This window comes from Drosophila subpulchrella, unplaced genomic scaffold (genome assembly GCF_014743375.2).
Source record: "Drosophila subpulchrella strain 33 F10 #4 breed RU33 unplaced genomic scaffold, RU_Dsub_v1.1 Primary Assembly Seq79, whole genome shotgun sequence".
NCBI lineage: Eukaryota > Metazoa > Arthropoda > Insecta > Diptera > Drosophilidae > Drosophila > Drosophila subpulchrella.
The window spans coordinates 464,237-490,736 of record NW_023665714.1 but is presented as its reverse complement, the minus strand read 5'-3'; the positions used below and the strand labels follow the sequence as shown (position 1 = coordinate 490,736).

Here is a 26,500-nt window from a genome sequence, read left to right as displayed (position 1 = left end):
AACCGCCCAAAACTGTGGCTTCTACAGTTTTGATGCTAGAGTAAAAATTTAAACTGAAATGAATTGTTCTTATCAATACCTATCGATTGACCCAAAAAAAAGTTTGCCACGCCCACTTTAACGCCCACAAACCGCCCACAAACTTCAAAAAATCGTAAATATGAACGCGGATATCTCGGAAACTATAAAAGATAGAGTATTGGGATTTCAGATTTAGATTCCGTAGCCTTGTACGTAGCGCAAGTTTGTTATGCGAATATGCCACGCCCACTCTAACGCCCACAAACCGCCCAAGCCTGTGGCGCCCACAATTTTTATGCTAGATTAAAAATTTTAACTGAAATGTAAAACTTAAAACCATCCGTGTCAACATTAAGATCTTTAAAACCACAAAAGCAAGAGATTCTCCCGCAGCGCAAGTGACTACGCACAGTAAAGACTTCAAACCGCCAAAATCTGTTATTAAAATCCTAGAATAAACATTTTTGCTAAAAATAATTAAATTTTCTAATTCGATTGATCTTAAATAAAATTTTGAAACGATTACTTTAACGCCCATAGCTCTTAAGTCTGTCTGACGCCAACATTTTAAAAAAATTTTTAATAGTGTAGATTGGACTTCGTTTTGGTTACACAGGTCGACAAAAAAATTAAGTATTATGTCGACTGGTGTTTTCAATCAATTGGATTCATGAAGAAGGTTTCACCAAATATGGTAGTATGACCGCTAGGTGACGCCCTCCAATGTCGGAAAAAGTTGCTTTGCTGTTTGCATATCTCCCTCACCCTTGCGCTTCCATTAGTTGAGTAAGAGGTATGTAATAGTCAAGGCACGCGTTCTTCCGTTTTGTTTAAGCATATATCAATATAACGTTTATCTAAAAAATATCATACATAGGAGAATTTAAAAAATAGGCAATAGGCAATTTTTTTAATTTTGACTTTCACCATTTTATCCCGTTGTCCATTGCACTACTTTAACGATCGTAACACTATAGTTTTGTCAATACTTAAAGAAGATACTTTGTTTTTCAGGAAACTCAATCAGAATTCATTAATGCAATCTCAAAAGGATCCTTTAAGGAGAGCTTTCTACAAATTGTTATTATTTGGCGAAAGGATGATAAGCATTTAATGTACGAATGGGTCAGTGTTGCTAAGCAGAACGAAAATCTTTTAACAGAGAGTTTCATCAATTCAACAAAAACCGAAATTTCTTATACGGTAAAAAGGCTCTTAAAATCTTCAGAAACTTTTAGTTATGAAGCTTTTGTGCAGGTACTTATTTTAAATATTTTTGGAGGCAAATTTAATTTTTTTATTTTATTTCAGAATCTCTTTAATGAGCATTCACAAGGAATTTTATCCAAATGGATCTCCCGGTTGTTATATTTAGTTGATTATCTATCAGATAATATTGAGGACGAGCACCTTCTTGCAGCTTTTTCCCTTTTGGGAACAATAGCATTTATGTTTGGTGTTGGCTATATATTAATGTACTTTGTAAGGGCCGAAGAGGAAAATCTGAAGGCGCAAGGTCATCTTATTAATAATCAAGGTATGTACTAAAATATGACACATAATTTAGGCGCACTTATATAATATCCATATAACTCTGACTGACTCCGAGAAAAATCCGTGGTCAGCTTTTTCTTTCAACTACGCCTCAAAATTATTCCCACCCAGATCAGTTTCACAAACTCCGCACCAAACGAATAACTTAAACACCCGACTCGTATTGTAAGCACCAGAGCCCCAAAGCGAGCCCTGAATTAAAATAAAGTTCCACCTAAAAAACATGTAATTGTGAATAAGTCAAAAAAAAAAATAATTGTTATACCCTTGCAGAGGGTATATTGATTTCAGTCAGAAGTTTTCAACGCAGTGATGGAGACGTTTCCGACCCCATAAAGTATATATATTCTTGATTAGCAGTACTAGACGAGTAGATCTAGCCATGTCCGTCTGTCCGTCCGTTTCTACGCAAACTTGTCTCTCAGTTTTAAAGCTATCGGGCTGAAACTTTCCCAAAAGTCTTATATCTTTTGCAGGTAGTATATAAGTTGGAACCAGCCGGATCGGACAACTATATCTTATAGCTCCCATAGGAATAATATCTAGTGTTTTTTTATCATATAACCTCCTAAGCTTGGAAATAACATTTTTTAACAAGATTTGAAGTTCGAATTAAATTTTATAAAAATCGGACGACTATATCATATAGCTGCCATAGGAACGATCATAAAATTGGTGGGAAAATAATATGAAACAAATTATAGCTTCGGTGTTTTTTAACATATAACCTTCTACGCTTGGAAATAACATTTTTTAATTAGTTCAGAATATCGAATTTAATTTTATCAAAATCGGACGACTATATCATATATCTGCCATAGGAACGATCGGAAAATTGGTGGGAAAATAATATGAAACAAATTATAGCTTCGGTGTTTTTTATCATATAACCTCCTACGCTTGGAAATAACATTTTTTAATTAGTTCTGAGTTTCGAATTTAATTTTATCAAAATCGAACGACTATATCATATGGCTGCCATAGGAACGATCGGAAAATTGGTGAGAAAATTATATTAAACAAATTATAGCTTCGGTGTTTTTTGACATCTAAGCTCCTACGCTTGGAAATAACATTTTTAATTAGTTCTGAATTTCGAATTTAATTTTATCAAAGTCGGACGACTTTATCATATAGCTGCCATAGGAACGATCGGAAAATTGGTGGTTCTGTGTTTTTTGTTTATACTATTGGGAATATCATTTTTTGTATTTTTAAATTTAATAATTATATCTGCTCGGCTTGCCGAAGTTAACTTCCTTTCTTGTTTTTAATAAATTCACTAAGGTTTTTTTGCATGTACTAAAAATGGAAGCACACAAAAAATTTGATTTTACGCCAGGTAGACAGTATCTCTCTGTTGGTCAGTCTGTCTGTGTTATTTTTAATATGTTATTCAATACTGACCTTATTCATATACAGATGGTGAAATTTCGACACAGCAAAATGTGTGAGTTTATTATCCTTTTATACATTCCTTTATCTATTCATCAAAACTTAAACCAACAAAATGCTCTGATCCCAGATTGGCGTAGGCCAATAGACGGCTGCTGGTCTGGTATTCGTCGAAAAGTATGTAGCATGTAATAGGATGAGTTTTCGACCCTATAAAGTATATGAAATAAAAACAGCTCTTAACGAAGTAAAACTGTAATAATCAACATAAAAAGGTTCTAATTTTTAAATGCGAATTTTCTTGATAATGTGTAATAAGACAAAAGTTGAGGAATCCCAAATGCTTACAAGCTTTGAGGGTGTTTTCGAAGTCGACCAGTTTTTGAAAACATCGCGAAAAATCTGTGCTCAAAAATTGAATTAGGCCCTAATTTTGCAGGGATTTTAAAAGAAAGAAATATGTCAAAGTAAAGTGTTTAGATGTTACATTTTTCCTTACAACATGTAAAACATGTCTTTACCATAAGGCGTTTAGGAACTGTGAGCCTTTGAATTTAATCCATTTCTTATTTTTTTCCCTCAAAACTTAACTCAATCGTTTTAATACGACACAAATTATCTTAGGACCATAACAAGAAAACCGACAATCGTAATTTTTAGTCTAAATTTAAAAGTGGAAGAAAAAAGTGAAGAATATGAACAAATTAAAGATAGTTACATTTTGCAATTCCGGTTTCCCTAGCTTAAATCTTCTAAATGAAACCTTTTCTACTTTCTCCGCAATTTCTCTTGAATCAATCGATCATTTACATATTTTAGTACCGAAGACGATGAAGTTCACAATACTTTTCGATCGGTGTATTATTTGTTTCGACGAAGCGAACTATCGTAGCGGGTTTTTAACTTTGCGGTTATGTATAAAAGTCTCTTCGCGCACAATCCCAGTGTGATTCGTCACTACTGCCATACACAGTGATATACTCTTGATCAGGAACGCTACCCGAGTCGATCTAGCCATGTCCGTCTGTCTGTCCGTCCGTATGAACGCTGTGATTTCAAAAACTATAAAAGCTAGGCATGCAATTCAAAGTAGCTTTGATATACTTGAAACTCATTCGATTCGTCAATACCTATCGATTGGCCAAAAAAAACAGTGGGAGTATAAATTTGAACAGAAATCTATTGGTTTCGTCAATACTTATCGATACACCTCAAAAAAAGTTTGCATATCTCCATCTCCCTCGCGCTCCCTTTAGCTGGGGCAGTCGGCTATAGCGTTCTACCTTGTTTACCATCTGATGTAATCTTAAAAGTCCACCACAAAATATTTATAGCTCATATTGAATATTAGGTGTGTTATACAATGCCACCAGAATTTATTTGCAGCTGCAATAAACTTGTATTACACCTCCATCCTGATGCTTGCCTCTAAGTGGCAAATATATAACGCACGAAATAATTCAGGAAATCATATTTTGTTATGTTTTATCAGTTTTTGTATACCCTTGCAGAGTATTATGATTTCAGTCAGAAGTTTGCAACGCAGTGAAGGAGCCTTTTTCGACCCCATAAAGAATATATATATTCTTGATCAGCATAGACGAGTCGATCTATTTCGATCTGTTCGTCTGTCGGGATGAAACCTTCCCAAAAGTCTTACTTCTAATGCAGGAAGTAAAGTAATTGGATTGGACAACTATATTCTACTGCTCCCATGGGAACAAAAAATATATATATACATAAGTAGAGTTCAGGGTAAATAAGAAAATGATAACAAGAATTTTTAAAGTTGTCCAGAGTTAGAAAATAAATATAAATAGCCATAAAATAGTGTCCCTAAGCCGTATGGCGATCGCCACTTCGCCTTTTAACAGCCACCTGCCCGGGAGATCGATCTTTCTACGCTGGAATACATATAAAAGCCATAATAAACTTAATTTAAATCAATACACTCCAGATCAAAATTCTAGTCCCAATGTAATTTAATAATGCCAAGCACTGGTGTAACTTACATCAATTCCACCCGCGCTGAAAGGCCATCCGCTGCTGATGATGAGATTATGTCGTGGTGTGTAATTCAATGTTTTAATTTAATACTTTTTAAAAAGTTTCTTCAAACAAAAATAATAGTAACTTCAAAAAGAATTTTTCAAAAATCATTTTGCTTATATTTTTTATGATTTTTGAAAATGTTTAGAAACATGAATTTGACCCATATTTTTCTTTTTTTCATACAAATATTTTCCGACATTGTCACCTTCAAAAAATCAAAAAAAAATAAAAGCAAAATGATTTTTGAAAATTTCTTTTTGCAGTTACTATTATTTTTTTTGAAGAAACTTTTTGCATCAGAAAATTTAAGTTTTCAAGTCGAGGAAAAAAGTTCAAAAAGTAGATTTTCACACAAATTCGTCCTATTCAATAAGTACTGAATAGGTTAAGAAATGTATTGTATTATTCAAACGACATTTAAATTACCTTTCCATTGATGCCAAAGTTAACAAGATGGAAGTTCAAATTATGAGTATATTTAACTTTTGTTTTGTGAAAATACTTTTGACCACCCCTGTATATTGCATCACTAGACGAGTCGATCTAGCCATGTCCGTCTGTCCGTCCGTTTCTACGCAAACTAGTCTCTCAGTTTTAAAGCTATCGGGCTGAAACTTTCCCAAAAGTCTTATATCTTTCGCAGGTAGTATATAAGTCGGAACCAGCCGGATCGGACAACTATATCTTATAGCTCCCATAGGAATAATCGGGAAAAAATTTTTCAAAAATTAGATCATTCATTTTTTAATAAGATCTTAGTTTCGAATTTAATTTAATCAAAATCAGACGACTATATCATATAGCTGCCATAGGAACGATCGGAAAATTGGTGGGAAAATAATATGAAACAAATCCTAGCTTCGGTGTTTTTTGACATATTATCTTATACTATTGGGGATAACATTTTATGTTTTTTAAGAATTTCGAATTAAATTTAATAAAAATCGGACGATCCTAACATGTAGCTGTTGTAACGAACTGATTTTTGTGGTCTGCTCGCTACGAGATTCGTGCGTCTAGCTCAGTAGATTGTGTGTTCGTCCCACCAAAGTTATATAAACGTGACCGCTCAGTAGCTCAGTGGGAAAGCACAGAATTCTCGGGTTCGTTATGGTTTTATTGGGGGTATATTATTGCAAATGTCTTGGTAGCTTGGTTGGCCTTGACTCGTCACTTGTGGCATTCGGTACTTCCGACGGTCCTGGTTGTCTCGACGACCTCTCGCCTTGTTGACTCGGTGTTCCAGTCCTGTAGCACCGCGTCGACTCGGTGACTGCTCGTGACGACTCGGACTCGCGAGGGGGAACAGCCGTACGGGCTTAGTGAAGCGTCACCGTTCTCAGTCTAGGGTGAACAGAAGCTACGCTCTCTAGGAGCACTCCTTTCGACACACCGCCGCCTGTCCCTTGCTCTGTCCCGGATGGTCCCACTGGGGTTTCTGCTCAGCCCGCGCGGACAGTCAAGGCGGAACGCCAGGAAGCTGCCTCGCGCTTTACTTCGCTTCCACGCCTAGTGTAAACGAACGTTTCATCCTAGCCTCACCCTTCTGCTTATTGTCCGGGACGTTTCCGCGTGGCTCGCTCTGTGTCGCGTGGCTGTCGTGATGTGATGGCTGGCTTGCGGCTGACACTATCTTGCGCTCTGCTCCTGGCGGTGCTGGTTGCGCGGCTGGACGTAGCGTGGCTTTTGGTACTCGGGGTTCGGGCGTACGCCGATCCGGGACTACACGGGTCGGACCGGAGGGCTCTCCTGGCCAACTCCACTCGAGACCGTACCGATCGATCGCTCTCTCTTCTGGCTTGTTATACTCGTTATTCTCCAGGCGTAACGCCAGGACTTAGTTGATAGGGTTAAACCGACAGCCTTGACCTAGCCGTGTGATGCTCTGGCTTGTTATACTTGCGATTCGGACACGCCGCTCCGGGATCTCGCGAGTCGAAACCGTAGGGCTCTCCTGGACAACTCCACTCGAGACCGTACCGTCGACCGCTCTCTCTTCTGGCTTGTTATACTCGTTATTCTCCAGGCGTAACGCCAGGACTTAGTTGATAGGGTTAAACCGACCGCCTTGGCCTAGCCGTGTGATGGTCTCTGGACCTCAGCTACCTGCGTCTCAATTCGGAGATTCCTGGTATCCCAATCCCGAACGTCTCGACGTAGGATTCTTGCTCCTCGTAGGCTCCCAAGGCGCTGCTTTTCCGACGACTCGACTTGCTTTTGCTCCCTTGTAGATTATTTGGTTGACTGACTGTTCACTTGGTATCTGATTGATCTTGACGGTTTGACTCCTCGTGATCGACTGATCCTGCTTCCAGCGCTGGCCCCACTTATATAGGGCTCCTGGTACCGTTAATTCTTAGCATCTGCGCACGGCACCACTTCTGGGTCCAAAGGTCTGCGGTTTATATACCCGTTACTCGTAGAGTAAAAGGGGATACTAGATTCGTCGGAAAGTATGTAACAGGCAAAAGGAAGCGTTCCCGACCCCATAAAGTATATATATTCTTGATCAGGATCACTAGCTGAGTCGATCTAGCCATGTCCGGCTGTCCGTCTGTCCGTATGAACGCTGAGATCTCAGAAACTATAAGTGCTACAATACTGGAATTAGGCATTAAGATTCCTGAGATGCGCAGCGCAAGTTTGTTTCAGTAGAGTGCCACGCCCACTCTAACGCCCACAAACCGCCCAAAACTGTGGCTCCTACAGTTTTGATGCTAGAATAAAAAGTTTAACTGAAATGTATTGTTCTCATCAATACCTATCGATTGACCCAAAAAGAAGTTTGCCACGCCCACTTTAACGCCCACAAACCACCCACAAACTTCAAAAAATCGTAAGCTGAGTAACGGGTATCTGATAGTCGAGGTACTCGACTATAGCGTTCTTCCTTGTTTTTTTATTCAACTCCTCACATTCCCCCTTACTTCGGAAAACATTAAAAAACTCGGTCCTACTCTGCGGCGTTTCCTTGCATATCCTAGCCTTCGAGTCCTTGTGATGCTTCTTCCGATTCCTGCGGCGCTCCCTCGTTGCTCCTTCAATGCTTCCTCGACGCTCTTAACTCCATTGAGTTTCTACAGCGCTGGTCATCCTCCTCGTAGCAACTTGAAATCTCCCGCGCCGACATCGATACTCATGTGCTATCGATACCCAGCACGCTGCTCATTGTTGCGTCCTACTCCTTTCCACGGTTCCTCCGTCTGGTCACACTAACCGTGCGTGATCGATGTTTCATCGACTATCGATACCGACAGTGAGGCGTTGCCACCTGCTCGTTGCGATATTTCCACCCTTTGCCGATATTTCCAGTTTGTGCCCATCGATCGCACTATCGTCCAGTGCCAATCGATCGCCTATTGAGGCGCCCCTTCCCTGGCTCATGGTGATTTTGCAACTTTCATGGTAAGGTTCCGAATTTCTTTACAATTTTTTTCTCTCATCCTCTTTTCCTCTTTCCTCATTGCGCATGAGTCGCAGGAAGGCGCTGTTGACGCCATCGTCGACTGCGCCCCAGTCTTCAGATTCAATGTTGTCTTGGCGTTCTCCTCCTCCACCAGGGCACAACTGGCCAGCACAGCCGGCGCACATCCTCACAGCCGGCCATTAGGTAGAAAATGATCGTGTCGATGGCCTCGTTTTCCAACAGCAGAGTGACCACCTCGGGGGACACCGACATGCCTTGCACAGATCGTCCTCCAGCTGCTCTTCCAGGGGCGATTCCGGCTGCAGTTCTACCAATTTCAACACCATCTGCAGGATGAACCGACTGCTGAACATCGTATTGCCCACTGCTCCAGCAGTTCCGCCTCCTCGGCGTCGTCCTGGGCGGACGGGGCGTTGTCGAGGCGCTGCTGGCGTTATCAACGACCGAGAAGGAGTGCTGGCGTAATCAACGACCGAGAAGGAGTGCTTGGCAATCGTCTGGGCGATCCAAAAGCTCAAGCCGTATCTGAAAGCCCACCACTTTAAAGTAGTAACCGACCACATGGCGCTGAAGTGGCTCAACAGCATAGAATGCCCTTCAGGGAGGATCGCCATATGGGCCCTGGAGTTGCAGCAGTACGACTTCGAAATAGCGTACAGGGAAGGACAACTCAACGTGGTGGCAGACGCTTTGTCAAGGCAGCCACTACCGGAAACGCTTCGAGGGATCAAGGAGACGTCGGCGGCGGAAGCTTCTGCAGCATGCAGCTGGATTCTGGAAATGCGCGAAAAGATAAGGACCCAGCCGCAAAAGTATCCGGACTACGTGATGGAGGGTAACACCCTGTACAGGAATATACCTCATAGAGCGGGCAGCGGGGATGTCGCAACATGAAAGATGTGCGTCTCGAAAGCTCTACGGGAAACGGTGCTGAAGGAGAACCACGACTCACCGGCGGCTGGCCATGAAGGAAGCCGAAAGACAATAGCACGTCTGGCAGCCCGGTATTACTGGCGAGGAATGCACAGAGACGCCCGAGCCCACGTGCGAGGATGCGAGACATGCATGAGATTCAAGCTGAATCAGATGCAAATGGCTGGGAAAATGCTGACGCAGGTGCCAGAGGAACCATGGGCTACGGTATGTGCGGACTTCGTCGGACCCCTGCCTGCAACCAAATGCTGCTGGTATTGATAGACCGGTTCTCCACGTGGTCTGAGTTGGTTCCGCTGCGAAGCGCGACGGTCGAATCCCTAAAGAAAGCTTTTAGAGAACCCATAATGGCGAGGTATGGGGTCCCGAAAATAGTCATAACGGACAACGGAGTAGAGTTTGCCAGCCAAATTTCCAAGAGTTTCCTGGCCGAAATGGGAGCCAAGCAACAGCTCACAGCTCCATACACCCCACAGGAGAACCCGACTGAGAGAGCAAATAAGACGGTGAAGACAATGATAGCGCAGTTCGCTGGGCAGAACCAAAGAAAATGGCCGGAAATCATAATGGCAGTAAACACGAGCGTTTCAGAGTCCACAGGTTACACACCGTCGTTCATTACCCAAGACAGAGAACCAAGACTACCTATACGACAGAGAGACCGTAGGGACCGGACGACCGACTGAGACCCCGGAGGAGAAGGCCAACAAGCTCAGAGAAATCTTCGAGATTGTAAGGCGGAATCTGGAGAAAGCATCCCAGAATCAGGCTAGACATTATAACCTAAGGAGGAGGCAATGGACGCCAACGGTGGGTGACGTCGTGTGGGCCAAGGAACACCATTTATCAAAAGCGGCCGAGGGGTTCGCAGCAAAATTGGCCCCAAGATACGACGGACCTTACCAAGTCATGGGTTTCGCGTCACCAGTAATTTGCAAAATACGACACATAAACACAAAGAAAGAGCGGACCATCCGCGTAAGCGAGCTGAAACAGCAACAAACGGAAACAGAAGCAAGCGGCTACAACAAGCGGACACAACAGACGCAAAACAACATTAAAACTCCAAGGATTCTGAAAGGAAGCTACGAAAAGAGACCAAGGATAACTCCAAGGATTCTCAAAGGACACTACGAAAAGAGTCCAAGGATATTTCCAAGGATTCTCAAAGGATACTCCGAAAAGAGTCCAAGGATACCTCCAAGGATTCTCAAAGGATACTACGAAAAGAGTCCAACGATAACTCCAAGGATTCTCAAAGGATACTACGAAACACTCCATGGATAACTCCAAGGATTCTCAAAGGATACTACGAACACACTCCAAGCATAACTCCATGAATTCGCAAGGGATACTACGAAGTGACTCCAAGGATAGCTCCAGGGCCTCGCCAAGGATACTACGAAATGCTACAAGGACACGATAAGATAAATCCAAGAAATCTCCAAGGATACTACAGGGAAACTACAAAGGTTTAAGAAATCACGTAAAGGACATCAGTAGAACGACAAGAACACAAAGGGAGCAAACCAGAGCGTCCAAAGGCTCGATTGGGACTGAGCGGAGGGAAAATAAAAACACGCATCAACAGTCTGCCGAAGGAAGGGGGAAGACGACACAGATCAAAGAGCTGTACCGTAGATCTGGGTAGAAAGGGGAGGAAATAAAAACTTGATTATCGCCCACTGCCGCTCGCGTCCTGCCAAAAGAAGCCGATAACCAGTTAGCCCAGACCCAGGTCCAGGTCCAGATCGAAATGCCCAAGGAAGACGCGGAGCCATCAGGTGGTGGCGTTCCAGTGGTCTCCAAGGAAAACGATGTGCCCCGCGGAAATTGCGACCCACAAGGTAAGCAACGTCTCTGCCACAGCCTCTTCCAACGCCAGCAGTTCCGCCTCCTCGGCGTCGTCCACGGCGCTGCTTCTCTGGCGACTCGACTTGCTGCTGCTCCCTTGTAGATTATCTGGTTGTTTGATTGTTCACTTTGGTATCTGAGTGATCTTGACGGTTGACTCCTTGTGATCGACTGATCCAGCTGCCAGCGCTCTGCGGCCTTATATAGGGCCTCCGGGAACCGTTATTTCCCTTTTGCGCACGGCCCGCTGGATCTCTCCACTCTGGGTCCAAAGTCCGTGCCTCCTGGATGACCCACTTGTCGTTTCCGTACCGCTTCCAATCGATGCTTCGCCCACTGCTGCCATCCCGCTGATTCCCGTGATGCTTGTGGCATGCCTGTGTGCCGCTTTACTGCCGAGATGTGGCACTTCCTCTCCCGGTCCAAAGTTCACGGGAGAGTCCAAAGTCCGGTGGAGTCCAGTTACCCGCTTTTGCACACGGCACACTTGCCTTGCCCGCGAAGTCTCCACTCTCTCTCGATCTCCATCCTTGGTCTCCAAACTCTCTCGCTCTCCTTCATTGGTCTCCAAACTCTCTCGCTCTCCTTCGTTGGTCTCCAAACTCTCTCGCTCTCCTCGCCGCGCCGTTATTACGCGAATTCGCCGCGTATCTGGCAAGCGGCCGGCCATCTGCTGCTGTTTCTATTTGTGGGGAGTTATTCAACTCCTCACATTCCCCCCTTACTTCGGGAAACATTTTAAACTTGTTCCTACTCTCCGGCGTTTTCTTGTTTATCCTAGCCTTCGAGTCCTTGTGATTCCCGCGGCGCTCCCTCGTTGCTCCCTCGATGCTCCCACGACGCTCTTAACTCCGTTGAGTTTCTACAGCGCTGGTCATCCTCCTCGTACCAACTTGAAATCTCCCGCGCCGACATCGATACTCATGTGCTATCGATACCCAGCACGCTGCTCATTGTTGCGTCCTACTCCTTTCCACGGTTCCTCCGTCTGGTCACACTAACCGTGCGTGATCGATGTTTCATCGACTATCGATACCGACAGTGAGGCGTTGCCACCTGCTCGTTGCGATATTTCCACCTTTGGCCGATATTACCATTTGACGTGTACCCATCGATCGCACTTTCATCTAGTGCCAATCGATCGCCTATCGAGGCGCCCCCTTCCCTGGCTCATGGTGATTTTGCAACATTCATGGTAAGTTTCCGAATTTCTTTAAAATTTGTTTCCTCTCATCTTTTTCTTTCCTTCCGGCCTTCACTCGTCAGCCTGATCATCGCGCATGAGTCGCTGGAAGGCGCTATTGACGCCATCGCCGACTGCGCCCCAGGCTTCAGATTCAACGCTGTCTTGGCGTTCTCCTCCTCCACAAGGCACAACTGGCCAGCACAGCTGGCGCACATCCTCACAGCCGGCCATTAGGGAGTACATGATCGTATTGATGGCCTCGTTTTCCAATAGCAGAGTGAACATCTCAGGGGACACCGACATACCCCACACCTTGCTCCGATCGTTTTCCAGCTGCTGTTCCAGTGGCGATTCCGGCTGCGGTTCTACCAATTTTGACACCGTCTGCAGGTTGAACCGATTGCTGAACATCGTGTTGCCCAATGCTCCAGCCGTTCCACCTCCTCGGGGTCATCGTGGGTAGGCGGGGCGTGGTCGAGGCGCTGCTGGCGCTGGCAGAGGCTGTGGCAGAGACGTCGCTTACCTTGTGGATCGCAATTTCCGCGGGGCACATCGACCGGCAGTGGGCGATAATCAAGTTTTTATTTCCTTCGGCCTCCCCTTCTTCCTACGGATCTACGGATCTACGGTACAGCTCTCTGATCTGTGCCGTCTTCCCCCTTCCCTGGCAGACTGTTGATGCGTGTTTTTCTTTCCTCCAATCAGTCCCAATCGAGCCCTTGGACGCTCTGGTTTGCTCCCTTTGTGTTCTTGACGTTCTCCTGATGTCCTTTATGTGTTTCATTGCGCCTTTGTAGTTGCCCTGTAGTATCCCTGGAGTCGGTTTGTAGTATCCCTTTCGAATCCTTGGAGGTATCCTTGGAATTTGTTCGTAGTATCCTTTGGGAATCCTTGCAGGTATCCCTGGACTCTTTCCGTAGTATCTTTTGGGAACCGTTGGACGTATCCTTTGACTCCTTTCGTAGTATCCTTTGGGCATCCTTGGAGGTGTCCTTGGACTCCTTTCGTAGTATCCTTTGGGCGTCCTTGGAGGTATCCTTGGACTCCTTTCGCAGTATTCTTTGGGCATCCTTGGAGGTATCCTTGGACTCCTTTCGTAGTATCCTTTGGACATCCTTGGAGGTATCCTTGGGATCCTTTCGTAGTATCCTTTGGTCATCCTTGGAGGTATCCTTGGACTCCTTTCGTAGTATCCTTTGGGCATCCTTGGAGGTATCCTTGGACTTTTAATGTTGTTTTGCGTCGGTTGTGTCTGCTTGCTGTAGCCGCTCGCTTGTGTTTTCCGTTTGTTGCTGTTTCAGCTCGCTTACGTGGATGGTCCGCTCTTTCTTTGTGTTTATGTGTCGTATTTTGCAGATTACTGGTGACGCAAAACCTATGACTTGGTAAGGTCCGTCGTATCTTGGGGCCAATTTTGCTGCGAACCCCTCGGCCGCTTTTGATAAGTGGTGTTCCTTGGCCCACACGACGTCACCCACCTTTGGCGTCCATTGCTTCCTCCTTAGGTTATAATGTCTAGCCTGATTCTGGGATGCTTTCTCCAGATTCCGCCTTACAATCTGGAAGATTTCTCTGAGCTTGTTGGCCTTCTCCTCCGGGGTCTCAGTCGGTCGGCCGGTCCCTACGGTCTCTCTGTCGTATAGGTAGTCTTGGTTCTCTGTCTTGGGTAATGAACGACGGTGTGTAACCTGTGGACTCTGAAACGCTCGTGTTTACTGCCATTATGATTTCCGGCCATTTTCTTTGGTTCTGCCCAGCGAACTGCGCTATCATTGTCTTCACCGTCTTATTTGCTCTCTCAGTCGGGTTCTCCTGTGGGGTGTATGGAGCTGTGAACTGTTGCTTGGCTCCCATTTCGGCCAGGAAACTCTTGGAAATTTGGCTGGCAAACTCTACTCCGTTGTCCGTTATGACTATTTTCGGGACCCCATACCTCGCCATTATGGGTTCTCTAAAAGCTTTCTTTAGGGATTCGGCCGTCGCGCTTCGCAGCGGAACCGTAGCCCATGGTTCCTCTGGCACCTGCGTCAGCATTTTCCCAGCCATTTGCATCTGATTCAGCTTGAATCTCATGCATGTCTCGCATCCTCGCACGTGGGCTCGGGCGTCTCTGTGCATTCCTCGCCAGTAATACCGGGCTGCCAGACGTGCTATTGTCTTTCGGCTTCCTTCATGGCCAGCCGCCGGTGAGTCGTGGTTCTCCTTCAGCACCGTTTCCCGTAGAGCTTTCGAGACGCACATCTTTCATGTTGCGACATCCCCGCTGCCCGCTCTATGAGGTATATTCCTGTACAGGGTGTTACCCTCCATCACGTAGTCCGGATACTTTTGCGGCTGGGTCCTTATCTTTTCGCGCATTTCCAGAATCCAGCTGCATGCTGCAGAAGCTTCCGCCGCCGACGTCTCCTTGATCCCTCGAAGCGTTTCCGGTAGTGGCTGCCTTGACAAAGCGTCTGCCACCCCGTTGAGTTGTCCTTCCCTGTACGCTATTTCGAAGTCGTACTGCTGCAACTCCAGGGCCCATATGACGATCCTCCCTGAAGGGCATTCTATGCTGTTGAGCCACTTCAGCGCCATGTGGTCGGTTACTACTTTAAAGTGGTGGGCTTTCAGATACGGCTTGAGCTTTTGGATCGCCCAGACGATTGCCAAGCACTCCTTCTCGGTCGTTGATTAATTCTTCTCAGTGCCGTTGAGCGTTCGGCTTGAGTAAGAGATTACCCTTTCGCCTCGTTCAGTTTCCTGGGTCAAGATGCCGATGCCGTAGTCGCTCGCGTCAGTTTGCAAGGTGAATGGTTTGTCGAAATCCGGGCACGCCAGTACGGGGTCTACGACGAGTCTTGCCTTCACCTCTTCGAACGGCGTCTGATGTTCCTGTGTCCACACCCACTTATTGCCCTTGCGTAACAGATCGTTGAGCGGTTTGACTATTTTTGCGAAGTCAGGTACAAACCGGCGGTAACATGATGCTACGCCCAAGTACTGTCGGAGCTCTCTTACTGTCGATGGTGGTTCTAGTTCGGCGATGGCTGCTACCTTTTCCGAATCCGTGCCTATTCCTTCGATAGTCACTTGATGACCATGATACAACAGCTCTTTCTTGAGAAACTGGCACTTCTCCGGGATTAACCTCAGATTTCCCTCCTTTAGCCGTCGGAACACTTCCTTCAGGTTAGCCTTGTGTTCTTCCAGCGAGCGCCCGATCACTATAATGTCATCCTGGTAAGCAAATGCGTGCGGCGACATTTCGGGACCGATCACCCGGTCCAGCACCCGTTGAAAGGTCGCAGACGCCGAATGAAGTCCGAATGGCATTACTCTCCACTGGAATAAGCCTTTCCCCGGCACTGTAAACGCCGTGTACTGCCTGCTGTCTGCTTTCAGTGGGATTTGCCAGTACCCATCCCTTAGGTCCAAGCTGATGATGTACCGTGCTTCCCTCAGTTGGTCGAGAATATAATTTATTCGGGTCATCGGGTAGGCATCCTTTATAGACTTGGCGTTGATTTGCCTAAAGTCGACGTACAGTCTCCATTTGCCCGTCTTTTTTTAACCATCACGATGGGAGAGATGTATGGGCTTGTTGAGTGTTCTATGTATCCCATTTGGAGAAGCTCGTCCACCTTCGCATTGATCTCCCCTTGAACTTTCGGCTTCTTGGGGTAGTATCGCTGCTTTATTGATTTATCGTCTTTCATCGTGATCTGATGCTCTGCCATGTTCGATGTTCCCGTTCTCGATAGCTCTGCCTCCAGGAATTCCGTCGTGTCGTCATCTTCGCTTGCCCATTGTACGACTGCCACCGATAGCTTTCCTCGAGCCATCCCTTATGTCGATTCCTGGCCGGTATTATCACTTCGTGTCCAGCGCACTTAATCTCGGTACCGACTTGTGTTAGAAAGTTCCATCCCAACACCAATGAATCCACTACCCCTGGTAGTATCAGCATGCTCATGCCTCCAGCTGCTCATCGATTCCGCCACATCTTCCGTCTGCCAACCTAACTTGCCGTCGTATCCTCGTAATCTTCCCGAGGGCAGCCAGGTTGTCCGCCAGTTCTTTGCTTATAAAGCTTGCTGTTGCCCCGGTGTCGATTGTGGCCTTGTATGTGCCCCCACCAATCGTCACCGCTGCGGACAGCTGCTGCTCCACCTCGATCAGCTATCCCGTTAGTTTGGAGAGGTAGCATCTTGCGACCCCCGCTCGCCTCTCTGCGGCTGAGATCGCTGGGCATTTCCCCTCTGCTGGCAGCATTCGCCTGACGCCTACTCTCCCGCTCACCTAGCAGAACAACAGGCGTTGGTGCCGACATCCCCGCGCCCAGTGTCCATGACCGCCGCACTTTCGGCAGGCCTCCTGGGGGTCTGTGATGAGTGTCGTTTCACGAGGCCTTTGTGTTGTACTTGGTGGTCTCCAAACAGTGTTTGCTGGCTGAATCTGTTGCTGTTGTGGTGGTGTCCATTGGCATCCGCGTGGTGCTCCTTTTGCCCGTTGCCATGTGACTCGGTTAGGTGGCGACCATTGGTCATTTCCCCGTGTCTCCTGGGTTCCTGTCTCTTCGCATCTTCTGCATGTTACCTTCGTTGGTGATGCCGACTTGGTCTTCGAGAATTTGTTTACTTGCGCGAAAGCTTCCCGCTCCTTTTCGAGTTCTTCGTACTCATCTGCTAATATCATCAGCGTGTCCAGGTCCGAAACTTTGTACGCCCTTAGAAAGATCCTTAGACCTGGGGTGCAGTTTTCCTTGATGATGCTTAGGGTATCTTTCGCGGAATAATTAAGTGGCCTCACCATCGTCTGCATGTCGATCATGTAGTCCTTGAACGACTCGGTTTTTCTGCCCCGTCGAACCTGAACGACCATTCGCAGACCTGTTTAGCGATCCTTGCATAGTCTGACTGACTGGGTCTCGAGATCAGCGCTGTCATTTTCCTGTCTTGGCTTGACTCCCTCCTGTTTGCCTCTTTTTGTAAGTTGTCAACGCTCAGGCTTGCCACTAAGTTGTCCCCTTCGGCGTTCGTTAACGTGATAACAGATGTCGACGAGTTGTGGGTCATTATCCGTTTCTGAGTAATACTCGGATAATGCCTTTCTCATGTCTTCTAACCTACCGTCCAGGGTGACATTAAGCCTCTGTGCGACATTGGCGAAGTCCTCCTTTTTAAGCCGGTAGATCAACTTCTTTCCCATTCTGTTTAGTTTGCTTTCACTGCAGGGACGATCACGTGGGGCGCCAGATGTAACGAACTGATTTTTGTGGTCTGCTCGCTACGAGATTCTTGCGGCTAGCTCAGTAGATTGTGTGTTCGTCCCACCAAATTTATATAAACGTGACCGCCCAGTAGCTCAGTGAGAAAGCACAGAATTCACGGGTTCGTAGTGGGTTTATTGCGGGTATATTATTGCAAATGTCTTGGTAGCTTGGTTGGCCTTGACTCGTCACTTGTGGCCTTCGGTACTTCCGACGGTCCTGGTTGTCTCGACGACCTCTCTACTTGTTGCCTCGGTGCTCCAGTCCTGTAGCTCCCTGAAGATCCTTGCGGCTTCCTGCAGATGCTCGCTCGCTGCTCGTCCCTGACGCGTCGACTCGGTGACTGCTCGTGACGACTCGGACTCGCGAGGGGGATCAGGCGTACGGGCTTAGGGAAGCGTCACCGTTCTCAGACTAGGGTGAACAGAAGCTGCGCTCTCCAGGATCACTCCTTGCTCTGTTCCGGATGGTCCCACTGGGGTTTCTGGTCAGTCCGCGCGGACACTCAAGGCGGAACGCCAGGCAGCTGCCTCGCGCTTTACTTCGCTTCCACGCCTAGTGTAAACGAACGTTCCACCCTAGCCTCACCCTTCTGCTCATTGTCCAGGACGTTTCCGCGTGGCTCGCTCTGTGTTGCGTGACTGTCGTGATGTGGCTGGCTTGCGGCTGACGCTATAAGGCGATTTGCTCCTGGCGGTGCTGGTTACGCGGCTGGACGTAGCGTGGCATTTGGTACTCGGGGTTCGGGCGTACGCCGATCAGGACTACACGGGTCGGAACCGTAGGGCTCTCCTGGCCAACTCCACTCGAGACCGTACCGATCGATCGCTCTCCCTTCTGGCTTGTTATACTTGGGATTCGGACACGCCGCTCCGGGACCTCGCTTATTTGGTTGACTGACTGTTCACTTTGGTATCTGATTGATCTTGACGGTTTGACTCCTCGTGATCGACTGACCCTGCTTCCAGCGCTGGCCCCACTTATATAGGGCTCCTGGTACCGTTAAATCTTGGCATCTGCGCACGGCACCACTTCTGGGTCCAAAGTCCGCGGTTCGACCTTTCGCCCTCTGCGCACGGCCCCACAGTAGGGTGCTAAGCGCTGCGATCTACCGTTAACCCTTCGCTCTTTCTCTCCAAGCTCTCTTTTCTCGTACTCTCCAAACTCTCTTGAGCCGAATTCTCCAAGCTCTCTCTCTTGAAGTGAATTCTCCAAAACTCTACCGAAGTGAATTCTCCAAACTCTCTTGAAGCGAATTCTCCAAACTCTCTCTTCCCGCAGTGCCGTTACTACGCGTATTCGCCGCGTATTTGGTAAGCGGCATGCCATCCGTTGCTGCTGCTGTTAAGATTTGTGGGGAGTTATTCAACTCCTCACACTGTCAAAGAAAAGGTCAGAGAATTAATGAAATAATTATTTTTTAAAAATTGTGCTTTGTTGATTTTGACCGTATTTTCTTTTACTCTGGGGTATAGAATATTTTAACTTTTCAGCATTACGAATTTAATTTTACACAAATATCACTGAAGCTAGCAACAATCCTTAAAAATATAACATGGTGTTACTAACACCATCTGCAAGAGCATACAAACTTCGGCTTGCCGAAGTTAACTTCCTTCCTTGTTTACTCCAGAAGTAAAAATTAAATAGTCGAATATTTTTCGCTTTAGAAAGGGTATAGGTGCAGTGGCACGCGCCAATAGCGAAGAGAAAACAAAAGAAATCAAGTAAAAAAGTGAGAAGAAAATTTGGTGCATTCCGTTCGAGCGATTTGAAAAGGAAGCATCCATTTTAATTTTGCGCAGAAGAGTTACATTAATCGTTTTTAGGTTAATATAATAAAGTCAGGTAAGTGCTACATTAAGTTTAAGATGTTGTGCATTGATCTTAGTTTAAAGTACGTAAATTTTGAAGGTATTCAATGGGTTCCGTTAGCCGAAAGTAGATGATAAAATGTTTTGCGCCAAAAAAAATCCCGTAAAGGGCTTATACACAGCTCTAAAAGGTAAATATACAAATAAACAAGTAAAACGCATTTTTTAATCATATGCCCATACATTTTTCCAGGAGCGTTGACCAAGGACTCCGAGAACCCGGACACATGTTTGAGAAAGGCGATGACGAACGTGAAAAACAAACTAACAAAACAAAAAATCTGAAATACTAACAATAATTGTCCCTTAATTGAAAATCTGAATAATACGATCTAATTAAAATAAATTTAAATGTAATTATGTATTTTAAATTCTATATGTGAAAATTCTGAATTTCACAAGTGATTTCACTTGGGACGTGTCACTTGCAAGTGAGTTCCTAAGTGAAAACTCATTGGAAATATTCTGAATTTCACATGTGATTTCACGAGGGTCGTGTCATCGACTCGTGACAGGCCATACGACAAATGAGTATAAGGAACAAGTGAAAATCATCTCATACAATTGTCTATATGGAGTGTCACTTGTTCTTCACTTGTGCAAGAGGACATGTCCCACGGGATTCACAAGGTGATTCACAAGTGAAACTTTTTTTTTGGAACTGAAGGGAGGTAAGGGAGTGTTGCATGAAATGTGAGGTGTACCCAAGAGGGCTAATATAGACAGTCGTCGTTGCAACCCGGCTAAGAACTTTTGTTCTACCGCATGTTTGGCTTTTTGGGCAACTTTTTGCGCTTGTGAGCTGGAAAGAGGTTCCGCGGGCGCCGTGAAGGTTTTTGGAAAGGTTTGTTGCGATCCAAAGGGGTGTTTGCACTTACAGACAATGTATTCAACCTTATTTTAAAATATATTTGTTTTTTGAACCACCTGTTACTTTGGGTTGGTGTCGATCCCCAAAAGAGAGCGAATGGCCATTCGAAAGGGTTTATATAGGGGCTTAGAGCTTTTTTATGGAATGAAATGAAGTTGGCATCGAGAAAGTTCGACTCACAAACTTGTAAAGCTAAAACTTACGGCACAGGTGACAAAAATGTCACAAACGTATCGCAGTAAATCATTACTTTCAAATTTTATAAAAATTACGGCCATTACAAATCTTTTTAATTGTTAAATTTAATATTTGAGGAGCTTCTTTTGAAATAATGGTGCATTGCAACACTAACAATTAAGGCTATAGGTTTTCATACCCACCTTTATTTTATTTTACCTTAATTAAGGTTGTCGCTAGAGACGCTTGTCTTTTGTAACACATTGGGACATTGAGCATAAAGAAATGTGTTTTCTTTCAAACTGAACATCAAAATTCAGAATAACACTTGTTGAAAGAGGAGTGCTCAAAGCATTTCTTGCACAAGCACTGTTTTTCGATAAATTCCCCTCTTTCCACTAGACTCACTCCTTTTAAAGTATAACAATTTATCACAAAGGGGCCAACCATTTTATAAACTAGACGCTCTTCCTTAACATTGGTATTGGCCACTTTTCTAAAAGGTTTCTTTTCTTCGCCTTGTGATGAGGCAAGAGAACAAAAACGGAGATCTAAAAAATCCAATTCAATAATTAATTCAATAATAATTCAGTAATTAAATTTCTTTAGTTTTCTTTGTGACATATAATTGTAACGCATCTTTTTTAAATTTGAAACGACGATTTGGGCGAAAATCACGTTAACATCTTCATTGCAATTTGCTTCATCAAATGATTTTTTTCATCGTTGTCTAAAAAGGGCAAATCGATCAATCAATTCAGAGAAAATTTGTCTCTTATTTTCATAGTTTGGCTGATAGTTACCAAGCTGCAATTTAATTTTCGGCATAGCCTATTAGCAAGTGAGCGACTACACTTCTTGCATAACAATTAAACATTAGAGAAGTGCTTAGATCATCTCTATTATAAATTATTTCTTTAAATAATTCTGAGAAGTGGTACCTCTGGGCACTTTTATTTCTGGTAATAAATCCCTTACCAATACCACACTCATCACTGCCGATTTTGTAACGGAAGAATTCATCCTTTCGTTAAGGATGTCTAAAGTTTTTTTAACGTTAAACTTTAACGTTTCTAAACGCACAAACTTACGTTCGTAATTTATTTTGTAAAAGGTTGACAATGTTATGTAGTTTTTGTTTTTTTGTCTTTTTAACTATAAAACAAGAGAAAACGCTATAGTCGACTGCCTCGGCTATCAGATACCCGATGGTTAGGTTAGGTTAGGTAGGAGTGGTTGGAGATACTAATCCCCACACCTAGGCCACACTGGGCCCCTTGTGATTCCACGTGATCTCCGAGCAGATCTTTTTCCCTAGCTCAAGGGTTATTTGTTTTCGCGAAGTATTTTATTCTTCTTCGGAAACATAAGAGTTTTTAGATGCTTACGCCCTGAATGGCCGCAAGGTTCGGAAGTGTGTAGCTACCTAGGGTTTGAAAGCGCTTTAGGTTATGCACTGGGCAGAAACATAGGAGGTGTTCGATGCTCTCCTCTTCGTCTATTTGTTTGCAGCTGCGGCAGAAGTCGTGGTTACTGAGTCCCAGCCTGTGCGCATGAGTCCCTATAAGACAGTGGCCCGTGATGGCATTTAGGAGAGTGGAGATGTCTTCCCTACTACATTGAAGGAGATTTTTTGTTCTTTTAGAGTTGTAATTTGGCCACGTGAGTCTAGAATTGTGGCATGTTGAGATTGAGTTCCAAAGGTTGTTGTAGAGTGTGTGTAGTCTCTACCTGAGATGGAGCTTGCTGGTAGCCATGGGAATACCCACCGTGTCCTTATCGCGTAGGACGTCGGCGGTTGTCCCTTGTCTTGCTAGCTCGTCTGCTATGCAGTTGCCCTCAATATTACGGTGTCCAGGCACCCAGATGAGGTTGATTCTCAGATGAGTGGCATTCAGAGATAGTTTTTGAGTTTGTTGTGTAGGAGTCGAGGGCCCTGAGGGCTGCTTGCCTATCCGAAAAGATGAAAATGTCTATGTCGTGATGTTCTGATGTGTCCAGGTGGAACATGGCTTCCAGGGGTTGGAGGTCGAGAATTGTGCTTAGTGCTTCAGTGGCGGTGGAGCGGAGCGCCCCACTGATGCAGAGTTCTGCGCTTCTTTGTATCTTGTGAAGGATCCTAATGGGCCTGATTATTGCAGTGTATAGCCAGTGAACTATCTTGGGGGAGAACTTCCACTTCCTCCCTATGGCTTTTTTACAAGCGAAGAGTGCTATGGCCGCTTTGCGTGTGCGATCTAGGATGTTGTCTGTCCAGTGGAGCTTTTTGTCAGGGATGACATCTAAGTACTTTGCTTGGTTGCTGAGGGCTAGGCGCGTTTGGTGTAGTTTTGGGAGAGTTAGATTGGTTATGTTATACTTCCTTGTGAATAGAACTAGTTCGGTCTTTTCTGGATTAACTCCCAGTCCACAATCCGCTGTCCACCTTGAGAGGGTGGATAGGACTGTCTCCAACGCTGCCAGAGAGTATTCCTTATTGCGGAAGCCCCTCTCTATACTAGATACTAGAGAGTGGGGGGCGGTATCTGTTAATCTGCTTTCACGGTACGCATGTTGTGCGTCGGAGAGCAGGATTGGGTTGGTTAGCCTGACATGGATAACCATTAGCCTTTTCAGGATCTTTAACAAGAAGAATATCGGGCGGAAGTCCTATGGGTTGGTGTGGAAGGGTTTGCCGGCTTTCGGTATAAAAATTACTTTAACGTCCAGCCACCTTGTTGGAATGTGGTTTAGTACAAGGCAGTCGAGGAAGATGGCTGCAAGCCAGGGTAGGGATATATCTAGTGTCCTTTGTAGTTGGGCCGGGAAAATCCCGACCGGGGCGGGGGATTTAAAGGGCCTAAAAGAGTAAATAGCCCACTTGATGCGGTCAGGGTTTGAGATGTTATCTAAGCTCTGGGCGTCAAGGTTCTCCTCTATGTAGAGGTCCTCCACTGCTTGGGTGTTTTTAGGGAAATGGGTGTCTAACAGGAGTTCAAGGGTTTCCTGACTGTTTTTCGTCGAGCTGTCAGCATTGGTTTTTAGGTAGCCAGTGGTTGCTGGAGATTTTGCAAAAAATTCTTGGCCTCGGCGCAGATGTCAGTGAAAGTATTAACTAGGTTTTCTATTTCTTGACCATTGAGTACGTGCGTCGGTGGAGCGTGTAAGTTTCTTTTGAGGAGATTTTTGTAGTATCCCCAGTTGGTTAATCTTAGATTAGTAATGTTCTCGGCGGGAGGACTGTCTAGAGTTATTGTAAATTCTATGTATCGGTGGTCTGTGAATGAGTGTTCGATCCCCACCTTCCACGCTTATTCCACTTATTCCCTTATTCCCCTTAAGTAGGGGATCAGATATTAGTGTAATGTCTAAGACTTCACTCCTATTTCTAGTGATGAAAGTTGGGTCATTACCTTTGTTGCAGATGAATAGATTTGATTGAAGGAGATAGTCGTGAGTAACTCACCCCTTTCATTTGTGTTTGTACTTCCCCATTGGGTGTGGTGTGAATTAGCGTCCCCACCCAGGAACAGTGAACAGTGCGCCCTGGTCGGGTCGTGTCCTGAGTGCACAGCTGTTTCAGGCTTTCTGTTAGCTCTGAGTCGGTTGACACGTAGCCTGTATGGGTGGCCTCGCTCGGGGCTTCATACGACGCACAGGCCGCCAGGTTGTCTACCTCTAGTTTGTCTGTATCGTAGATGCGAAGTTGCACCTTGACGAACCCGTAATTCAACCGGTTCTGTTGCGCTTCGAGGGGTTCCAAACAGGCCAGATACCCGATACTCAGGCAACAAAAAAAAATCGTTCATTCCTAGCGGCTGTTTACGAGATTTCACTAACACGCCACATAATGTGAAACCTCCATCTCTCTCGCACTCTATGGAGTTTGCTAATTAAAACTTATTGTTTGGTTATTTTTTAACGAATGGTCAGATTTCAATAATTTTTGGCATATAGATGGGTTATTGATAAAAGAAGATAATCGGATTAAAATGTTTTTAAAATATTAAAAAATGTGCTAGACATAGAAACGCTGAGATCTCGGAAACTATAACGGCTACAATTTTTTTTATTTAGCATGCAGATTCTTGAGGTTCTTGCGCAGCGCAAGTTTGTTTTAGCTGTGTGACATGCCCAATGTAATTTAGCCCCTCACTTTTAAAGATGGTGTAAAATTGTAAATGGGATTTTGTTTTGATTATCAAGCAAATAAAGAAATCGACACTAGGTGGCGCTGTTGTTGGATGTGCAGTTTAGGTAACTTTGCTTTGATGATTGCTCTACCGATTGCTACCGATTTTGTTATCTTCGCTCTCAATTTTTCATTGTCCTTATTATATTTTAAGGACAGCGCTTTTGAAACATTTTTATTAAATAATCGGTTGCATCTTACCATTTTCTCTTCCTTGTGCGGTCCTGAAAATCCTCCAAACTTTTGATTGGTCATCCTCTTGCAGGACCAGTTGATGCGGTGGGCTCGCCTTCTGCCGGTATATCCAGGTTGGTATCGTCATTGAGACAGTCCCGGGTATTTTGGTGAAAATTTCCCAGAGTTACGGCTGTCTTTCAACCATTTCTCCGTAGTACTCGAAATTGTCACATCAAGAGTATGTAATATATTTGCTTTGCTCTGTTTCAGTTCTTTTATAACATCTTCTTCGACAACCGTATGGATAGTTGATGTCCTACACAGTTCAAAGAATTTGGGGTTTACCGCCATATTTTTAATAAAAAACAGGAGAAATCGCTGTAATCGATGGCCTCGACTATCAGATACCCGATACTCACCTAAGGGGAGCGCGAGGGAGATGCAGATATCCAAGCACTGCTCACAATTGCACACCCTGCAACCGCGCCACCTAGCATCGATTTCTTTATTTTCCATTAGCTTTTTTGACAATTATTGACAAGATGATAGATATTGATAATAAAAAAAATGGTATTTACACTTTTACAAAATCTTCAAAAAATTAGGCAATAGACAGGTTTTAGCGTGGACATATAGGCGTTGTGGGCACCCTTTTGAAATAAGCATGCCCCGTCCCAGAACCTCAAGAATATGCTAGCTAAGCCCCATCTTTCTAGTTTTTATAGTTGCCGAGATCTCAGCGTTCATACGGACGAAAAATGGCTTTTGGTTTTTATTTTATATATTATATATTTTGTTATATATTATTATATATTGTATTAAATATAAAAAGTAGGAAAAAAACAAAATTAATGATATTTTTCAGGTACTTCATATTAAAAAAAAATTGAATTAAAAGAAATTAAAAACTAATGATATTCATTGAGGTACTTAAAGAAAAACAATTAAAGGGGTTAGATATGAAACTACAAAACTGAATGATATTTTTTAAGAGCTACTTAAACTTCATTTAATGTTTCGTATGCTTCTGGTTTTTGGAAATCCGGTCCTGTCCGTATTGGAAGAACTTTTGCGTTACCATCTCGAATTCTGAATTTTTCACAGCAAATACAAGTATCTCCTTAAATCCCGCTGAAAACGATTTTGTAATACAAGCACTAATACATTTCATAGCCTCTGTTCCACGCCAAGAGCACTGCCGTGCGACCTCGTTGGAGATTATAAAGCGCCAAGATCCATTTCTCAAAGGCATTCTCACCAGACATCATAAGTTCTGAAATCTGAATCGAATGTATTTAATTTAACTCGTGAGTTCGATGAAGAATTTTTTTAAAAAATACTTTCTCCTTTAAATTCTCCTGGAAACTGTCCAATTCGCACAAAAAATTTTTTTTTTTATAGGTATAGATGAGAAAAATACAAATACACGAAAATCAAGTTTATACCTAGTGTTTTAGGCCGAAAAATCTAATCTCCGGTGTAAAATTGGAACAATCTCCTGTTCTCACTGTGAACATTGTGAATCTGCATCGCCACTGACCTTGCAAAGTCTTAATC

General features: G+C 44.5%; 1 protein-coding gene across 1 annotated transcript in view; it reads left to right on the top strand.

Annotated features, from left to right (window-relative positions):
* Positions 1 to 1,029: 1,029 nt before the first annotated feature.
* The window catches only part of LOC119562640 (dnaJ homolog subfamily C member 16-like), a 186,848-nt gene continuing 161,377 nt past the window's right edge, over positions 1,030 to 26,500 (top strand). The window contains exons 1-2 of the mRNA XM_037875867.1: positions 1,030 to 1,278; positions 1,333 to 1,558. Coding sequence (XP_037731795.1) covers positions 1,135 to 1,278; positions 1,333 to 1,558 — 370 coding nt within the window. The 5' untranslated portion in view covers positions 1,030 to 1,134. The remainder of the gene's footprint in view (positions 1,279 to 1,332; positions 1,559 to 26,500) is intronic.